Below are 17,793 nucleotides of genomic sequence, written 5' to 3'. Positions count from 1 at the left end.
TTTCTCGGCCGCCTCTTCAAATCCGGGTGGTATTTTAGCTATAAATTCGTATTAATACCAATTATTTCTTTATTTTCGCGGTCGATTACAGTAGCGGCCGGCACTGTAAATTTAGATATTCGCAATAAATTCGTAAAAATGCTATTAATTTACGCGTAAATCGAGATTTCGCTGCCGATTTCGGTCGCGGCCTACCCTTTAAATTATGATATTCGTAAAAATACGATATATTTCCGCGTAAATCGAGACTTCGCGGTAATTTTCTGTCGCGGCCGGCCCTTTATTTCAAATATCTGAATTTGAATTCGTAAAAATACGATATATTTCCGCGTAAAACGAGAATTCGCGGCCGTATTCCGTCGCGGCCGGCTCTTCAAATTCAGATATTCGAAATAAATTCATAAAAATGCTATATATTTACGCGTAAATCGAGATTTCGCTGCCGATTTCGGTCGCGGCCTACCCTTTAAATTGAGATATTCGTAAAAATACGATTTATTTCCGCGTAAATCGAGATTTCGCGGTAATTTTCTGTCGCGGCCGGCCCTTTATTTCAAATATCTGAATTTGAATTCGTAAAAATACGATATATTTCCGCGTAAAACGAGAATTCGCGGCCGTATTCCGTCGCGGCCGGCTCTTCAAATTCAGATATTCGAAATAAATTCGTAAAAAATATGATATATTTCCGCGTAAATCGAATTTTGTCGGCAGTTTTTCGTCGCGGCCGGCCTTTTAAGTTCAGATATTTGAAGTAAATTCGTAAAAATATGTCATATTTCGGCATGGATGGAAATTTTTCGGCCGATTTCCGTCGCGCCGTATTTTTTCAACGCGGATATTCGAAGTAAAGTTAGTAAAAATACGATATATTTACGCGTAAATCGAAATTACGCGGCCGAGTTTCGTCGCGGCCGACCCTTTAAATGCAGATATTGGGCGTAAACTCGTAAAACTACGACATATATCCGCGTAAAATGGATTTTCTCGGCCCTTTAACCTCGGATATTCGAAATAAATTTGAAAAAATACGACATTCCAGTGTAAATCGATTCAGATTTACAAAATAATAATACTAATTAGGACGATGTATAACCACGTAAAAATACAATTTTCGGCGTTTTACCGCCACGGCTGACTTTTAGATTCAGATTTACGAAATATTATGATTTATTTTCGCAAAAATCAAATTTTTTCGAATTACACGAACAAATTTTCGTGCGCGGACAAAAATAAATTTCGAATTACGAATTAACGAATTTCGAATTAAAAAAAATTTTGTATGAAAAAATTTTTCAGCGGAAATTTTTTTTGCGAAAATTTCGAATTACGCGTTTTTTCGAATTATCGGGGTTCGAATTAACGGGGTTCTACTGTATTACCAAAATTTCATCACATAAAATAGTAAAACCTACATACACGTAAAATACAAAACCAATATAATTTTTTTTACTTTATTTAAATTTTGTTTTACTTTAATTTTAAATCAATATTTTTAGTTTAAATTTATCTTAATCTTAGTTTTTTTTTCTTCACCAACATTATATATATTTTCTTTAAATGTGTTATGAATATTTTTTATATTAAAAAATGGAGGCCTCAGCACGGGTAAGCCACCCAGTGACGCCAAAATTACTAAATTGTACTAAGAAATGTAAATGTAACTTTTATTATGATATTGTTACCTTTATTATGAGAATATTGGATGGAAGGTTAGAGTCTGAGGGAATTTTGTCAAGAGTGTCGCGGTGCAAAAATTTATTAATCCATTCGTCAAACTGCGACAGTTCCTGATCTCTGCCAACTAGGTTTTTAATAGAGTCTCTGATCCTTGACCTGCATAAGTTATTTTAATATTTTTCATGAAAATAATATTATCTTTTAAAATATCTTAATGGTTCTAAAAAATTATTGTAAGCAATAATTACTCGCCTGAAATATACATACGAATTGAACATATGTTGAAAATTAAATTAACAATTATAATGAAATATATTTACGAAATGAGATAAAAAGAATTTGGCATTCTCAGACTTTAAAAATATTACCATTTGTTATTTTGGCTACTGGCATTATACCTAGCTCTCTCATTTAAAATTTAGGCGTATTAGATCTATCAAAAATTTATATATAAAAATGCAAAAATCAGTGATTTTAAATACATGTAGGATTACGAAAGATTTTTTAAATATTTATGTTGAGGGATCAGTAGGATTTATAGGCCCTGTTAGGAGTTCTACTGAGCAAAACCCTCTGATATGAAAGTATCTGGAGTCGGTGAATTATTTTCCCATTTGATCTCTGGTGAGTTGACGTGTTGTTCTTGTATTGTTTTGTATTTATTTTGCTTATATAATGCACTTGCATAATGTTGATTAACTAGACGATCATTTGTGAAAAAGTGTGTGGAAGGGTTTAGTTTTTCCTGTGGGGAAGATTTAACCCGGACAAAAAGTAGAAAAAAAATAAAATAATATATAACATATTTTCGCTCCACATGCCCAAACCATCTAAGTGTCCATTTCTCAAACTTGCTTATTACGCTTACATCAGCCTTGCATTCTTTGCGAATCTCTAAATTTCTCAGGTGATCTTAGACGTGGTTTTACCACACATATGCTTCAAGGATCACATTATTTCTACAGCATTCAGTCTACTTTTATCCTTCCTCTGCCAGTTCCATGTCTCACTGCCACACATCGGGGTAACTACGAGCCACCAGCACTCCTTTGTGGACTGCTGGCTTCGCTTCTCTGGACAATTTTAATGAGGACAAAGAATAATATATAATAAAACAGTTCTTCTGGACAAATTGACAACTTTTGTTTATGAATTTATTTTAACTCACGAATTCTCTGCATAATATTCATAAACCGGCCCCACATTGGACAACCCTTTCAGCACCTTGAACGGCATCAAGGTGAAGACATTCTCGTTAAGTTTGCTTTGGAGAAACACTTCCTTGTCACATGTTATTTTATTAGGGTAAGCCACCATCAAACGGGCACCCTACAAATTCAATAAAAACTACATAATAACTAGGCAATAATTTTAAAAATATATATTTTTAATTGACTAATTATTTTTCTACAATGATTTAAGTTGGGTCGTTTCACAGAAATTCAAATAACATTGTCATCAAATCGCCATTCAGAGCCATTTTTTTTTTTGACAGTTGAAAGGTCCCCATTAAATGCCGAGCTCTAAGTCCGTTTCACCTTTGGAACAAATTGTGATCATCAGTAGAAGACAACTATCATGTTGATTGTAAGCTTAAAACAATTTAACAGGGACCTCTTAAATGTAAATAAAAGCTCGGAATGACACTTTGATGAAAATGTTACATTGGAAATACTACAATACAACTGGGCCTAAAATTATAACTACATGCAAATTTTAAATTGCAACCAGAACAATATAAATAAATAAATTTTTTAGATTGGTTTTGGCACATTTATAATGTATTTTTAGTCCGCCATGCTTGTGTGACCATACATCCTGTTTTCCAGTAGTCTGTTCTGTTGTCCTGGAAAGTTTCGGCAAGCCAAATTGTTCCATTTTCAGAGCAACAACGCATTTAGAGAAAAAAACCAAGAGATAATATTGTAGTATCATTTAATCATTGATAATAATACTAACCACTCTCAGAAAGATCCGGTCTTATCTGGGAAATGAACCCAGGACTTTTGCCTTGCCGGAGGATTGCTCTGACCACTGAGCTAATTCAACCATATCAACATCTGTCATATGATATTTTTTGAGGTACAAAATCCCACAAAAGAAAGTTTGTTTTTACCTTTCCGACAGTCAAGGCCGGCGTTCAATTGACAAAATTTTATATTCTCGCCCACAAGCGGTCAAAATAAGTGCATATACTAATAAATAATCTCTCCCGATGCAAACCCTTGAAAATAAAGCTTTGGAGAAAAACATATCTGGCCACGTCAGTCATTCCCTGTGTTATCGTGGTTGAAATAGAACTCGTCTATACATCTCCCAGCTGATAACCATGAAAGGAACTTGTTTAGAATGTAAACATGTATGTTTAGGTACATAATATAACTATAATTTTGAAAATACAAATTTACCTTATTGACACATAATCCAATGACAGTATATTCTTTCCTCAATTTGTGACCAACAACTCCGCAATAAGCTTGACCTGAATAATGGAAGAATAAGAAATCAATAACATAATTTAAAACACACTTATGTAGTAACAAAATTGAACTACGATAGATGTTAATCTATATTGCCTGTTTTTGCCAAATTCTTTTCAAGGGCGCTAGTCAATAAGCCAGATAAACTAAGGTTAAGGAAGTTTGATCCCCCTTATATTTGATGTGGTGGACGAAGACTATCGCATGGCTTGGCATGGTTCGGGCTGAAGTCTGTAGGATGTAGGTTACCACCATAGATATTCAAATTAATAGACTAGCCAATCAGGGAAAGAGGAACAAACTAAGTTGCGCAGAGCGCAAGAGACGTCGTGATTGTCGCCCTTTCTGTGATTTGTCAATAAATGAATCTGACAGTATACAGGTAACTCACATTGTAAAATCACCATTCGGTCCTCGAAAATAAAATCTGCTTATGATATACTAGTCCTTTTTACAATATCTAGCAAATTGCTGGCTGCGTATAAAACTTACCCGCAAACCCTAAATCGGGTAAACAAAAGTTCGGGCTTATTTCCATAATGTTATATTTTGTTAGAATATTTAGTTAGACACTTTTACAAATCTCTAAATAGTATAAAATAAAGTCGCTATCTGCGTCTATTTGTTTGTGCACTTAGTTCTTCTAAACTACGAAACCGATTTTGATAGGGTATTCACTATCATTTAGAGAATTTCTTCCGGAAGGTTTACATGTATAATACATGCTTATTATATTTGTAGAAAATAGAGAAAAGTCAATGTTTTATAATCAAATTGTAAAAATATATTTTCGGGCACTACATTGTGAACGTTTGCTAAACCTTATGAGATACATCAAAATAATGTACTACGGAATTGTATATCTTAAAAACGCCTACAGAAAAGTCGATGATGGTATATATCTTTGTCCTAAGGATAAACCCCAGCATCCCCACACCAGGAGGTTCGTTTGAAAACAAAGATCCAGATTCTGCACAGAAAGTCCCACAGTAGACTGCGCTGCAAACTTTTGCCTTATTTTAGCGAACTTTACTTTTCTGCGCAGGGTCTGGCTATTTCAATGTGCACTCTTTGGTGGTCAATGTACGATTGATGTGGTAGTTTATTCAAATCATTTTAGAACCCTCCTTGCGCCAAAAATATGGTCACATGGTTTACCTCTAGCTCGTTAAAATGATACTGGGAAATCACATTAGGGCAAGTATATTAATTTGGAAGTCTATGGTTATCACAATGATAGGCCACCTTTGGAAGGATGTAGGTTTACCTGAAGTCACACCAATAGAAACACTATTGATTTTATCATGTTTATAGAGTGTAGTCCGTATCTCCAGGGCACAGTTGAGGGCGTACTTTTTTTCTGCTTCTTGTTTAAGTCCTCGCAATCCAAATACTATCAGAAACATCATATCCTTATCAAACAGTGACAACTTGTTCACTGTACCATTACTGGCTCTCACCAACCTGCAAAGATAAAATAAATGTAAACAATACACCTATTTAATGTTCCTTAATGTCTTTATGACAGTATTAACTGTGAATTGGGATGGCGGAATAATAGTAAAAAAACTGCAATTGGCACAATGTAACAGATAAGGAATAAGAGATATTATACAACTCTTTTGTAGTCCCTAATTCTCACTTTCTCGTGCAGTCTCTTTCGTCAGTTGCACGGTCGTTACAGTTTAATATATTGCTCTTGATTACTAGTCTGTACAATATTTTAGCTCTTTTTGTACATTAGCCATTTTTATCGCAACTTTTAACCTTTTCGTACCGTACGTATATTTGAAAATTCATTTTCCAATTCCTGACATTACTGTCATTGCCCCATATTTTCTCTTTTAAATTGGATGTTTGTTACTCATTCCTCATTGAGGTATTTTCCTGTTTTTGTTATAAAATCTTTTCCTTCTCTCAATTTCTCTAATCGGGTGTTCTTTACCTACATTTAACTATATTATTGCCAAAAATAATAACATTTCACCTGCAAACATCTTTGTAGGCTTTATCCACGACTTGAAGCAATACTTGTCCATCAGATACATCGGTGATCACGTTCAGAAAGAGTATAACTACGAACCGCATCTCTGTCAAGTACTCCATGGGCTCGTCATTCTCAATGGCCTTCATGACGGGACTGAGTATAAAGCGGCGCAACGGCTCTTGCAAGTTGTTCTTCATGGCGTAATGCACACTCTGTCGAACTGAACAAAAGATAATAACACACCTTAAAAAAATAACAATAAAGACAAGTCTCAATCAAAAGTACTAATTTCGGTTGTCGGTGCGTGAAGTAAAATATTACTTCACATTCAATGAACACAAATATGCTTTGAATTTAAGTGTCAATATTTTAATAATAATTATTCAGTTAAGCAATAAAGTGGGAATCTACCCATAATATAATACAGGGTTTTCCAATAAGAGGTGTTATTTTGAATAGCCCGCTATTTCGGTAGATGTTACCATTGAAGCTGTCATTTTTTGACATTTGAAACAAGTAGAAACTACGCCATTAATAAAAATGGAACGATACATGCTTCAACAACGCATTGAAATTATTAAAATTCGCTTGAGTGAATCAAATGCAAATCATCTTGAGTGATGAGGCACATTTCCACCTCGGTGGCTTCGTCAACAAGCAAAATTGTCGCATCTGGGGCTCGGAAAACCCAAGAGTTATTGTTGAAAAGCCTCTCTATCCTCAACGTGAGACTGTTTGGTGCGGTTTATGGTCCGGCGGAGTCATTAACCTTACTTTTTCTAAAATGAGGCTGGAGCAACAGTTACAGTGAATGGATTGCGCTATCGAGAGATGATTAGTGTTTTTTATGGCCGGAATTGGATGGTATTGATCTGGACAACGTTTACTTTCAACAAGACGGCGCTACGTGCCACACAAGCAACAAAACCATTGATCTTTTACAATTGAATATCAAAATAACACCTCTCATTGGAAAACCCTATATAATATTTCAACAGAGAATTGTTTTAATATGGCATTATTAATATTGGATATCACTTGATTTTTTACATGTCTGTGCTATAATTCATATCTTTTCGGTACATTAAAAATTTTATGCTGTGTTATTAAAATAATTTATAGTGTGATGGTCAACATGGTTGCCTCCAAACCTTCAAAGCAGTTGATTGGGATTCTCGGCCACGGCAATTTAAATAATTTACAGTGTGATGGTCAACATGGTTGCCTCCAAACCTTCAAAGCAGTTGATTGGGATTCTCGGCCACGGCAATTTAAATAATTTACAGTGTGATGGTCAACATGGTTGCCTCCAAACCTTCAAAGCAGTTGATTGGGATTCTCGGCCACGGCAATTTAAATAATTTATAGTGTGATGGTCAACATGGTTGCCTCCAAACCTTCAAAGCAGTTGATTGGGATTCTCGGCCACGGCAATTTAAATAATTTACAGTGTGATGGTCAACATGGTTGCCTCCAAACCTTCAAAGCAGTTGATTGGGATTCTCGGCCACGGCAATTTAAATAATTTATAGTGTGATGGTCAACATGGTTGCCTCCAAACCTTCAAAGCAGTTGATTGGGATTCTCGGCCACGGCAATTTAAATAATTTATAGTGTGATGGTCAACATGGTTGCCTCCAAACCTTCAAAGCAGTTGATTGGGATTCTCGGCCACGGCAATTTAAATAATTTATAGTGTGATGGTCAACATGGTTGCCTCCAAACCTTCAAAGCAGTTGATTGGGATTCTCGGCCACGGCAATTTAAAAAAATATATATATATAAATTTATAGTATTTTTTAATTTTTATATCTATTTGATAAAAATAAATTTTTAGGTGATTTTCACAGGTGAGCTAGTCATACAATAAAAACAAAATTCTCTAAAAAAATAACAGTTGGGTACAGTCTCTACAGAATAAGTGTTGGTACGTACTATTGGTAACACTTATATTTGTGTAGGTTTGAATCATCATCTCAATGTTTGAACTGTAAAAGTCTGAATCTGCTGAATCCAACATGGTAGTGTCCATTTCTGTATCTGATGAGAGAACAGCTGGAAAATAAATAGTATCAATATCATTAATTATTACAAAATGAATTGTTTCTTATATTGAAAAGAGTTTATAAGTTGTTGTTAATCATTTCAAATTAAACAAATACAGGAAAAATTTAGCTAGTACAATGTTAAAATTTAGCTAGGTACAATGTTAAAATTTAGCTAGTACAATGTTAAAATTTAGCTAGGTACAATGTTAAAAATTAGCTAGTACAATGTTAAAATTTAGCTAGGTACAATTTTAAAATTTAGCTAGGTACAATGTTAAAATTTAGCTGGTAAAAATGTTAAAATTTAGCTAGGTACAATGTTAAAATTTATCTAGTGCAATGTTAAAATTTAGCTAGTACCATGTTAAAATTTAGCTAGTACAATGTTAAAATTTAGCTAGTACAATATTAAAATTTAGCAAGTACAATATTAAAAGAAAATTAATCTTAACCGTTGGGATCATAGACATATGAATATTAGTAGACCTGCCCTAAGTGATTAAAAGCGTATTATCCCCACTCCCTATACCGGTTCCATTGGAGCCGGCTGTGCTCGCGTATGGCCTCAAGTGAAATTTGAAAACGTGACGTCATCATTCTTGTGCGAACTATGGTTGAGGCATCATCGGTTCATTTTACGAAATAGCACGGCAAAATGTCGACTTGTACTATGAAAACTTGTAAAAATAGATGTGAAAAAGAGAATAAACCCAATTGTCGTATTACATTCCATATATAAGCATTATTTTACTTTATTTTAAGCATATTCACATCGTATATATAGATCAGTTTTAGAAACATATACTATCACATCGAGAAACGTCTGGACGCGAAACACAAAGCTGGTTGGTTGCTGGGAAGTAAATTATGAACATTTATAAAAGTGTCTCAACTAAATACTTAAACGAAATATTCGACTCTGAAAATAGAACCGAATTTTTTTGCCGAATTTGGACTTCGCAAATTTGTTCATAACGTGGCGAGTAATTTGCGCTCCCATGTAAAAATGTCTATTCATTCAAAAGCAGATTTTACTTTTAAGAAGTAAATGGTGATATTATAATGCGAGATGCCTATTTACTGTCAGATTGATTTATTGACGAATCACAGTCAGCTTCACTCCCTTCGTTCTTCAACAGTTGATTTTACCCCTCGCCATTATCTTCTCGTCTATTAATTCCTATGTCTGTGGTTGGGATCTATTTTAACCCTTTAGTACATTGATCACATTTGTTCAGTGTGCAATGTTTTCTGTGTATTTCAAATGTGCTATATACATCTTATTTTTTAATTTTCCGTGAAAACAAATACTGTTTTAGAAAATAGATAAAATTATATTTCCGGTGTATGCATTTAAAATAAACATTTACTATTTCTAAATAATAAAATATTAATATCAAACGTGAAAAATGTTGTCAAAAACGCTAACCACGTTTTTACTTAATTTTTTACTCCAATCATAGAAAAATTGAGAGAACTCGATATTTCTAAAACACTTTCGTTTTGTTTGGGGAAAGTTTAAGAAAACTATACCTTCACTTTTATCTTGTATATATAATAAAAAATATTTTTTAAAGATAAATAAAATGATAAATATAATGCGAATTATTAATTTTGGCTATTTTTAGTATTTTATTAATAGATTCCAGTGTAAATATTTGAGACAAACTGGAAATAATTATTATTTCTCTTTCTAACGTCAAAAAAATGTGCATTTTCGCGTGATAGAAAATAAAGATAAAAATACTTTTATAAAATACAGACCCCCGGTCATATTTGATCCTCAAATGCTGGAGGGGTTAATAACTACATAAATACAACAGCGCAAATGATAATTGATTTGATTATATGTGATGCTACGCAACCCTGCCGGTAAACTCTTGAAATTAGGTTGTTTTAATTAGTCTTAATAAATTCAGGCATTGAAAATTACGTGCGGAGAAATCTCAAAGTGGCAAGCAAAAAGTACGTCAATTGTAGTGTTTCGTTTTCGTAGTTTTAGTAAACTGTCATGCGTTGCGTAAGGTCGAGTGCTACCTCTAAGTAAATTACCTTAAAAAGTTCCTAAATCCCCTAGCGTGTGAAGAGAAAGTGTTTCAATTATTTGGCAAATACCAGTAAAAGCCAAGGATTTATATTTCATTGGTAAATACACGCAAATTACTTATTTTTATTTTTATTAATAATACGGTTGTTTTCCGTCCGTATTTCGTCCATTCAGATATATTTTTCTAATGTGTGTCTTTGTCATACATGAGCAATATTTGAATTAAGAATTTACTATAAACATTTCTTACTTGTTACATTTTATGATTAACAAGTCTAAATGTATCATCAACTTATATGCCAGTATTATTTTGAAGCGGCAGCAAAAATTTATCTCTTCCCGATTTGTTAAGTCGCGTCATATGATTTTGCTGCTAACCATGGCCCTGATAACCATATACGCACAATAAAACTTTTATATAGTCAGTGTCCAATACCACTGAAGAACTATTTTAACCAGAATATAAAAATATTCTGACCCCTCATTCGTATTTGAGTACCTCATACAAAACTCATTCTGATATCGTGTCCTGCCCAACACTAATTCAGAATCGAATACTGTTGTTCTAGGTTATAAATTAGCTATAATATTTTTCACAGGAATTCCTCATTGCCAAGTCAATTGTGTTTTTGTGGAATTTCTTGGCGTTGAAATGTTGAGTCAGTGAGTCTGTTGTTCACCTGAATTCCTCAAATCCACGATGGCCGTGTCCACATGCTTCCACGTGGCCCCAATGCCCAGGATATTGGTGTGGATCCCATCATCCATCGGCTTGGTAATGTACTGTGCAGAATTTAAGTACTGCCAGGCGCTGGGAGACGCCACCACATCCCCAGCTTTACTCAGATACTCCGCTTTCTAAAGTTAGATAACATGAGGATCTGATGAGACAAGAATATATGAAATACATACATAAATTAACCCTTTTCCTCCGAGCGGCCACAATTTATAGCCGCTATTTGACAAGGCAGATTGACCTCAGGGCAGCCATAATTTATACCCATAAAATAAATCAAGAATATAGAATAAACGACATTGTTTATTTATTTGAGTGATTCAATGTCAACCATTGATGTATTATACTAGATTAGCCCTGTCTAGTTAAATACATTTTAAAAATAACGCCACGTAGCGTATGTCACAAATATGGAGATAAACTTAACAACCCAACTCTGTTTAAACTCCTTGTACAAGCGTTCAAACTCGTAAGCGAAACCATGGAGAATTTGTTGTCAGAGGTGTTGTAATATGGACATAATTCAAATTTAAATATTTGGAACTGGGTTATTTTTGTGATTGAAAAAATGAACCTGCCTAGCATAGCTGAGAAGCAAAATAGCTTACTCTAGACCAGGGGTCTCCAAACATTTCAGCCGGAGGGCCACATTGACTACTCCAGTGAGTTCAGAGGGCCAAAACCGTTTTAATTTCTAGACACCCATATTTTCTGTCCTAGGGAGGGGGGGGGGGGTAGACAATAGAATTTTCAGGGATGAAAATATAGCTTTAGATAACGTAGCTTTGAAGATAATTTTTGATACTCGTTTCTCAGACCTTGATATCATTGCGAATCAAATAAAGATTTTTCAAAAAAATCCTCTCGATATATTCGCGCGATGCTTGTGGACGCAATGTATTGGTGCCAAGTACCTCGCCAACGAGCATATTTATTTATTCGCACGAAAAAATTTGCGGAGTTTTGGCCCCTTCTGAGCAAGGTCTTAGCCATTAGCTGTCGCGGGTCCTTGATGACACTGGTCATAAGATGTCGCGGGCCGGATGGAAGACACTGGCGGGCCGGATACGGCCCGCGGGCCGTAGTTTGGAGACCCCTGCTCTAGACCAACAAAAGGTAAAACGCAATGCATAGTGCCCATTTCGCAATGCGACACAGTGCGTGGGCCTTTTCATAAATGTGCACGTGAACCAAACCAAAATTGTGTTGAGGTTATTTTTAAATGAATATGCCGTGTCTATTTTTGTTGTTTGTTTTTGGGGTGTTATGCCGTGTTGCGCTAACTCCTTCTTTAGCCGACGTTTCGGACAGCGTTGCAGTGTCCATCATCAGGGCAGATCCGGTAGATCCGAAGATGTGAGACATCTTCGGATCTACCGGATCTGCCCTGATGATGGACACTGCAACGCTGTCCGAAACGTCGGCTAAAGAAGGAGTTAGCGCAACACGGCGTAACACCCCAAAAACACACAACAAAAATGCTTTTGGCCGTGAGAATCTAAAAACTTACATGCCGTGTCTAGTCTAATTGAGTCTATGATGTCAACATAAGATTAAAAAAATAATGTCTATAATAACAGAACTTGAATAAAACCTTCACAAAACTTGAAAATTAACTTTGAAATTTGATGAATTGTTCAAATTCTGTGAAACAACCCGTCCTAAGGATTTTTAGTAGGTATGTCTTTTTGTATAGGAAAAAAGAAGTTGGAATTTCGGAAAAAGTTATTTATCTTTTTTACTCCTATCTCAAATCACCTCACGAAGTTAGTGCACTTTACCCCCGGATACCGTGCATATTAAATAGACGGGTTGGACATTGTTCATTTTCCTAAACACCCATATTGAATTTACAGATGTTTCATTTGTAGTAGGTATTGCTTTTACTGGAATTTTAAAGATTTGCTTTTATTAGGTATGAAGTAAATATATATTTACCTTGACATCCCATACGGGTTGACCAACTACGGCATAGTGAGTGTTCTCCTTGTCGCCGATAAGACTGAAAAGCACCCGGCCGGCAGAAAGGGCTACTTTCACTAGAATAATTAAACGCAGGTGGATAAAATTTACTGTGTAATAAAAAATGTTTAAAAAAAAAAACTAACATTCAATAGTTGCTTCCAGAAGGGCCGTTCAACGCATGTCAATCACCCCCAACTAGTAAATAAACAATTAAGCAATCAAAAGGACAGAAAAAAGTATGTGAAATGAATTGTGACTATAATGGGTTTTCCAATAAGAGGTGTTATTTTGAATAGCCCGCTATTTTGGTAGATGTTACTTTTGAAGCTGTCATTTTTTGACATTTGACAAGTAAAAACTAGGCCATTAATAAAAATGGAACGATACACGCTTCAATAACGCATTAAAATTATTCACTTGAGTGAATCAAATGCAAATCATCTTGAGTGATGAGGCCCATTTCCACCTCGGTGGCTTCGTCAACAAGCAAAATTGTCGCATCTGGGGCTCGGAAAACCCAAGAGTTATTGTTGAAAAGCCTCTCTATCCTCAACGTGTGACTGTTTGGTGCGGTTTATGGTTCGGCGGAGTCGTTGGACCTTACTTTTTCGAAAATGAGGCTGGAGCAACAGTTACGGTGAATGGATTGCGCTATCGAGAGATGATTAATGATTTTTTATGGCCGGAATTAGATGGTATTGATCTGGACAACATTTACTTTCAACAAGACGGCGCTACGCCACACAATGATCTTTTACGATTGAATATCAAAATAACACCTCTTATTGGAAAACCCTGTACATAGTGTATTCGAACCATCACATCAATATTCAAGTATTTATTAACTTATTTGCAAGTTGGGAGTGGCTTATGTGCATCGTGAAACGGCTCGTCTAGAAGCAACTATCAGTCGGCATGAACCAGTTTCATATACTATCATCGATGTAGACTTAGTTGGCGTTTGCGGAGTTCTGTGTATTAATTTCAGATACCTTTTAAAACAACGTCCACATCTGTTGCGAATGTGCCGTAATCCCGCTGGATGATCAGTGCACAGTCTATGGCCGTGTGCACCGCATTCTGCATGGGCATGGTGGAGGTGCTCTTCCACATGGCGAGGAAGGCGTCTCCGGAGAACTTCAGTAAGTCTCCATTGCGCGAGAGAATCTCCTGCACCATGGCTCCGATGTATGTGTTGAGGATCTGTGTCATCTTCGATGTGCCATCTTTGCCCGTCTCGGTATACTTCTCGCAAAGGTCGGTGAAACCTACAAATAATGTTTTGATACACTTAAAAGATGTGTGATTTATGCCGATTTGAAATAAACTATTAAACAATGATATTTGAAATGATTTGTTAGGCCCCGGGCAGATCGATTTTCTGGTCAAGAAAGAAGTTCTATTTTTTTAAATGTTCGATTATGAAATTTCAACCAAAGTAAGATATTATTGACCTTATCTCAGGCACATCTTAATGATTTTACTGTGCATGGTTTTTCTTCCTTGTTTATAATGAATCTCTAAGGTCTATAAGGAATTTTAAAAAGTACTATTTTCCCTCTAAGGATGTATATTAATATTATCACATATTCAAATCACCATAAAAGGTTGCAAAGTGGTGGAGGAGCATTAAACCTACAACCTCTGGAAGTGAACCTAAAGCTTCGGACCATTCGACCAATGGTCCAGACCAGTCGAAAACTAGTTTTATTAAGATCAGACGGGGGAAGTGCGGTAAATAAATTAATGAGATGGATTCAATTACCAATAAGTAATGATTCAATTTCACAGATTTTTTTTGGACTGTATGAGGATTAAACATTTCTCCCCAGGGACTGGTTATTAAACTGACGTGAACATTTAAAAGACGGAGGATTGAACCTTCCTCCGACTGTAGTCAACCGCGCTAACAACCTCGATTGGGTAGGGTAGACATGTATTTTGTATATTATCTGCTGTAATGACATTGAAATTCAGAGTGATGCATATATATCCCTTTGTGTATGTGTGATTGCCACCAGAAGTTGATAGAATGCATTGTCATCGACAACAAGTCTATTTGCTGAGTTTCAGCTAGATCAATTCAAATCAATCAAAGTGAAATTCAAACAGATGTACATATTTAAAAATGAATAAACTGAAAGTTTATTCACACCCTGTGAAATAGGGCAAGTGCAACTATCTATTATTATATTCTTTATAATAAACACTGAAACTGTTAAATGGAAGTTGACTTAATACGTCAGTTCTTCCAGTTTTGCAATCACCATGAAAATAAAATGGCACAGAGCCATCTAGCACTACGTAGTAAACATCCACTTCAACAGGTTTATTCCTGGATGTCAAACACAGTCTGAACCTGGCCTTAGTGGAAATTTTGGATAAAACCATACCTGATACGTCGGCAAACATCAAAGCTGCATTGTACTCCCTTACAGAGTAATCAGAGGAGTTGTAGATTATTTCATCTGGTACCAGAGAAGCCATTGTCTTGGCTTTTTTATATTCAATAGATGACATTTTGTGTTCCACATGTTGGCTTCTGATGTGACTGGAAAACATGATGGATATTCTACTATACTTTTGTTTGCTAGAGTTTTTCGAAATCAGACAGTAATTTTCCTCTTATTATAAGTGTGCAAAATTTCATAAATCTCGGAATAAAATTGTAGATTTGTATAACAAAACAAAGCCAGACCGCCCACTCGCCACAGGCATTCTTCTTTATATATAGGTATAGAAGATATTAATAAATGTCAAATAATATGAATTGGAAAAACGATCAAAAACAAAAAGGATAAACTTTTCGAATTCTGCTGCACGCTTAATATGAAGAAAATATCTAAATAGCACTCGGTTTCAACTTAATTACTACAAGAAAAACTATTTATGCGGAGGGAGATGGTAAAAGCTAACCTAACCTAACCTAACCTAACCAGTGGGATATTTTGATAAATATGTCATATTTATTTTGAGTGTAAAAATGAAACGAAGTGAAATTTGTTCTAAGTGAAAGCTTTGCACCTGAGAACAATACCACGGGCACAGTTTGAGATCATCAGGAATTAGTAATTATGTCGGGAAAGTGTTAAATTTTATTGGGCACTCGTAGTCAACGTATACCAAAGATATTAGAAGAACGAGATATGCTATGTTGGCCGCCGGAGTACTACCTAATTAGGGTACTTTGAACGGTATCGGGACGTGTACGCACAGAAATCTGTTCTATGTATTAGTGTGGATACCTTAGCGCAAGCGAAGGTGTGCAGTAGTATTGGTGAACAAAACCAGCGACACTCGGCAAAACAATTCCACTCAGTACGAACTGCGCATAGCACATCTCGTTCTTCTAATATCTTTGGCGTATACCCTATTTTGTGCTTCATGTTTACTTAAACGCCCAACTTAATTAAAGGTAATTTTTGGATAGGGCCTGACACGCTTATTACGAATATTTTTTAGAAAAAAACTTTATATTCGCCTTAATTGCTATAAAAGAAAACTTTTTGCATTTCGGGCGGCGGAAAATTATGAATTTAAATTTTCAATTGCGTTAACCAAAATTCACTTCGCGAATCGATGCGGCGGCAATCAGCTGCCATTAGGTACGTCACTGTTATGTTGGTATCCCTGATACATTGATTTGTATCACAAACCATGTTACACAAACCTAGCGTAGCCGGTAAACTAGTTGAAAACTGGGATGTTTTTCTTGCCTTGACGCGAGCAGGCGTTATTAAGGGGCACTTTCCTTTGTATCACAAACCATATTACACAAACCTCGGCATCCCACGAAGGTAGCAACGGTCGTATTTAGCTCTTGTTAATGCATCAGTGATACCAACATAACAGTGCGTTCCTAATGGCGTCGCGTTGTCGCCACATCGATTCGCGAAGTGAATTTTGGTTTTATGCAATTGAAAATCAAAATGCATAATTTTCCGCCGCCCGAAATGCAAAAAGTTTTCTTTTATAGTAATTAAGGCGAATATAAAGTTTTTTTCTAAAAATTATTCGTAATAAGCGTGTCAGGCCCTATCCAAAATTTACCTAATTAAATATTTAAGTTGAAATAGATTGTTGTTTTTGTAAAGAGCCTTTGCATGCAGCGGAATTCGACAAGTTTACCACAAAAAGATTTGGGTGTGACATAGAACGGAATTTTATTTCTAATAAATTCTAATTCTTACCTTATTTTTTTTTGTAAATCCAGTTTTTTCTTATCATAATTTTTCTTTGAATTATAATCTTGCGAGAACAATGTTGATTTTTGATGATTCTTCGATCTAATCGACATTAAAATTTCATCATTTTGAATATCTTCATTATTCAAATAACGAAATATTTTGAATTTCTTTGATTCACCTAATTGTTCGGCCACTCTAAAATATTCATCCATTTTTACATTAGATATTTCTAATCAATATTGAGTTCGAGGAGATTTTTGTCAACAATAAAGTCAATAACTTTTAGCAAACAATATTGTATTTTTATTTGAAATCATTTTCTGGTGGAACAGTATTTTTAATAATTTAAATTGATTTAAGTACCTAACCAAAAATAAAATAAGTAGGTGAAGTTTGACAATATAATGTAGATATTTAATGAAGAGAAACTAAAATTATTCATTACTACGGCAACACTGAGTAGCCTCGATTCGGCAACAAATATTAAAGAACATTCAGATGTGAGTAGTAAGTAGATAGTTGATTTATGGTAGTGAGTAGTGTTTTGACAAATTTATTCTCCCCTTACCACCTCTGGCTCCCTATTACCTTTTTAAAAAATTACTCGCCTTAAACAAGCTACGAGTGCAGATGTAAAAGGTGACTTTTTCTGGAAAGGGCTAC

The 17,793-nt window shown here is 35.2% G+C and overlaps 1 protein-coding gene across 1 annotated transcript in view; it reads right to left on the bottom strand.

Annotated features, from left to right (window-relative positions):
- The window catches only part of LOC149418644 (adenylate cyclase type 10-like), a 63,691-nt gene extending 46,440 nt beyond the window's left edge, over positions 1-17,251 (bottom strand). Inside the window, exons 1-11 of the mRNA XM_089639138.1 lie at positions 17,134-17,251; positions 15,337-15,494; positions 13,936-14,211; positions 12,917-13,017; positions 10,923-11,100; positions 8,083-8,202; positions 6,148-6,367; positions 5,428-5,624; positions 4,089-4,162; positions 2,849-3,009; positions 1,686-1,836 (exon numbers count right to left, since the gene is read on the bottom strand). Coding sequence (XP_089495264.1) covers positions 1,686-1,836; positions 2,849-3,009; positions 4,089-4,162; positions 5,428-5,624; positions 6,148-6,367; positions 8,083-8,202; positions 10,923-11,100; positions 12,917-13,017; positions 13,936-14,211; positions 15,337-15,494; positions 17,134-17,240 — 1,743 coding nt within the window. The 5' untranslated portion in view covers positions 17,241-17,251. The remainder of the gene's footprint in view (positions 1-1,685; positions 1,837-2,848; positions 3,010-4,088; positions 4,163-5,427; positions 5,625-6,147; positions 6,368-8,082; positions 8,203-10,922; positions 11,101-12,916; positions 13,018-13,935; positions 14,212-15,336; positions 15,495-17,133) is intronic.
- Positions 17,252-17,793: the final 542 nt, after the last annotated feature.

This window comes from Hesperophylax consimilis, chromosome 13, assembly GCF_061612785.1.
Source record: "Hesperophylax consimilis isolate HC1 chromosome 13, BYU_Hcon_1.0, whole genome shotgun sequence".
Lineage (NCBI taxonomy): Eukaryota > Metazoa > Arthropoda > Insecta > Trichoptera > Limnephilidae > Hesperophylax > Hesperophylax consimilis.
This window is presented reverse-complemented; position numbering and strand designations above follow the sequence as displayed.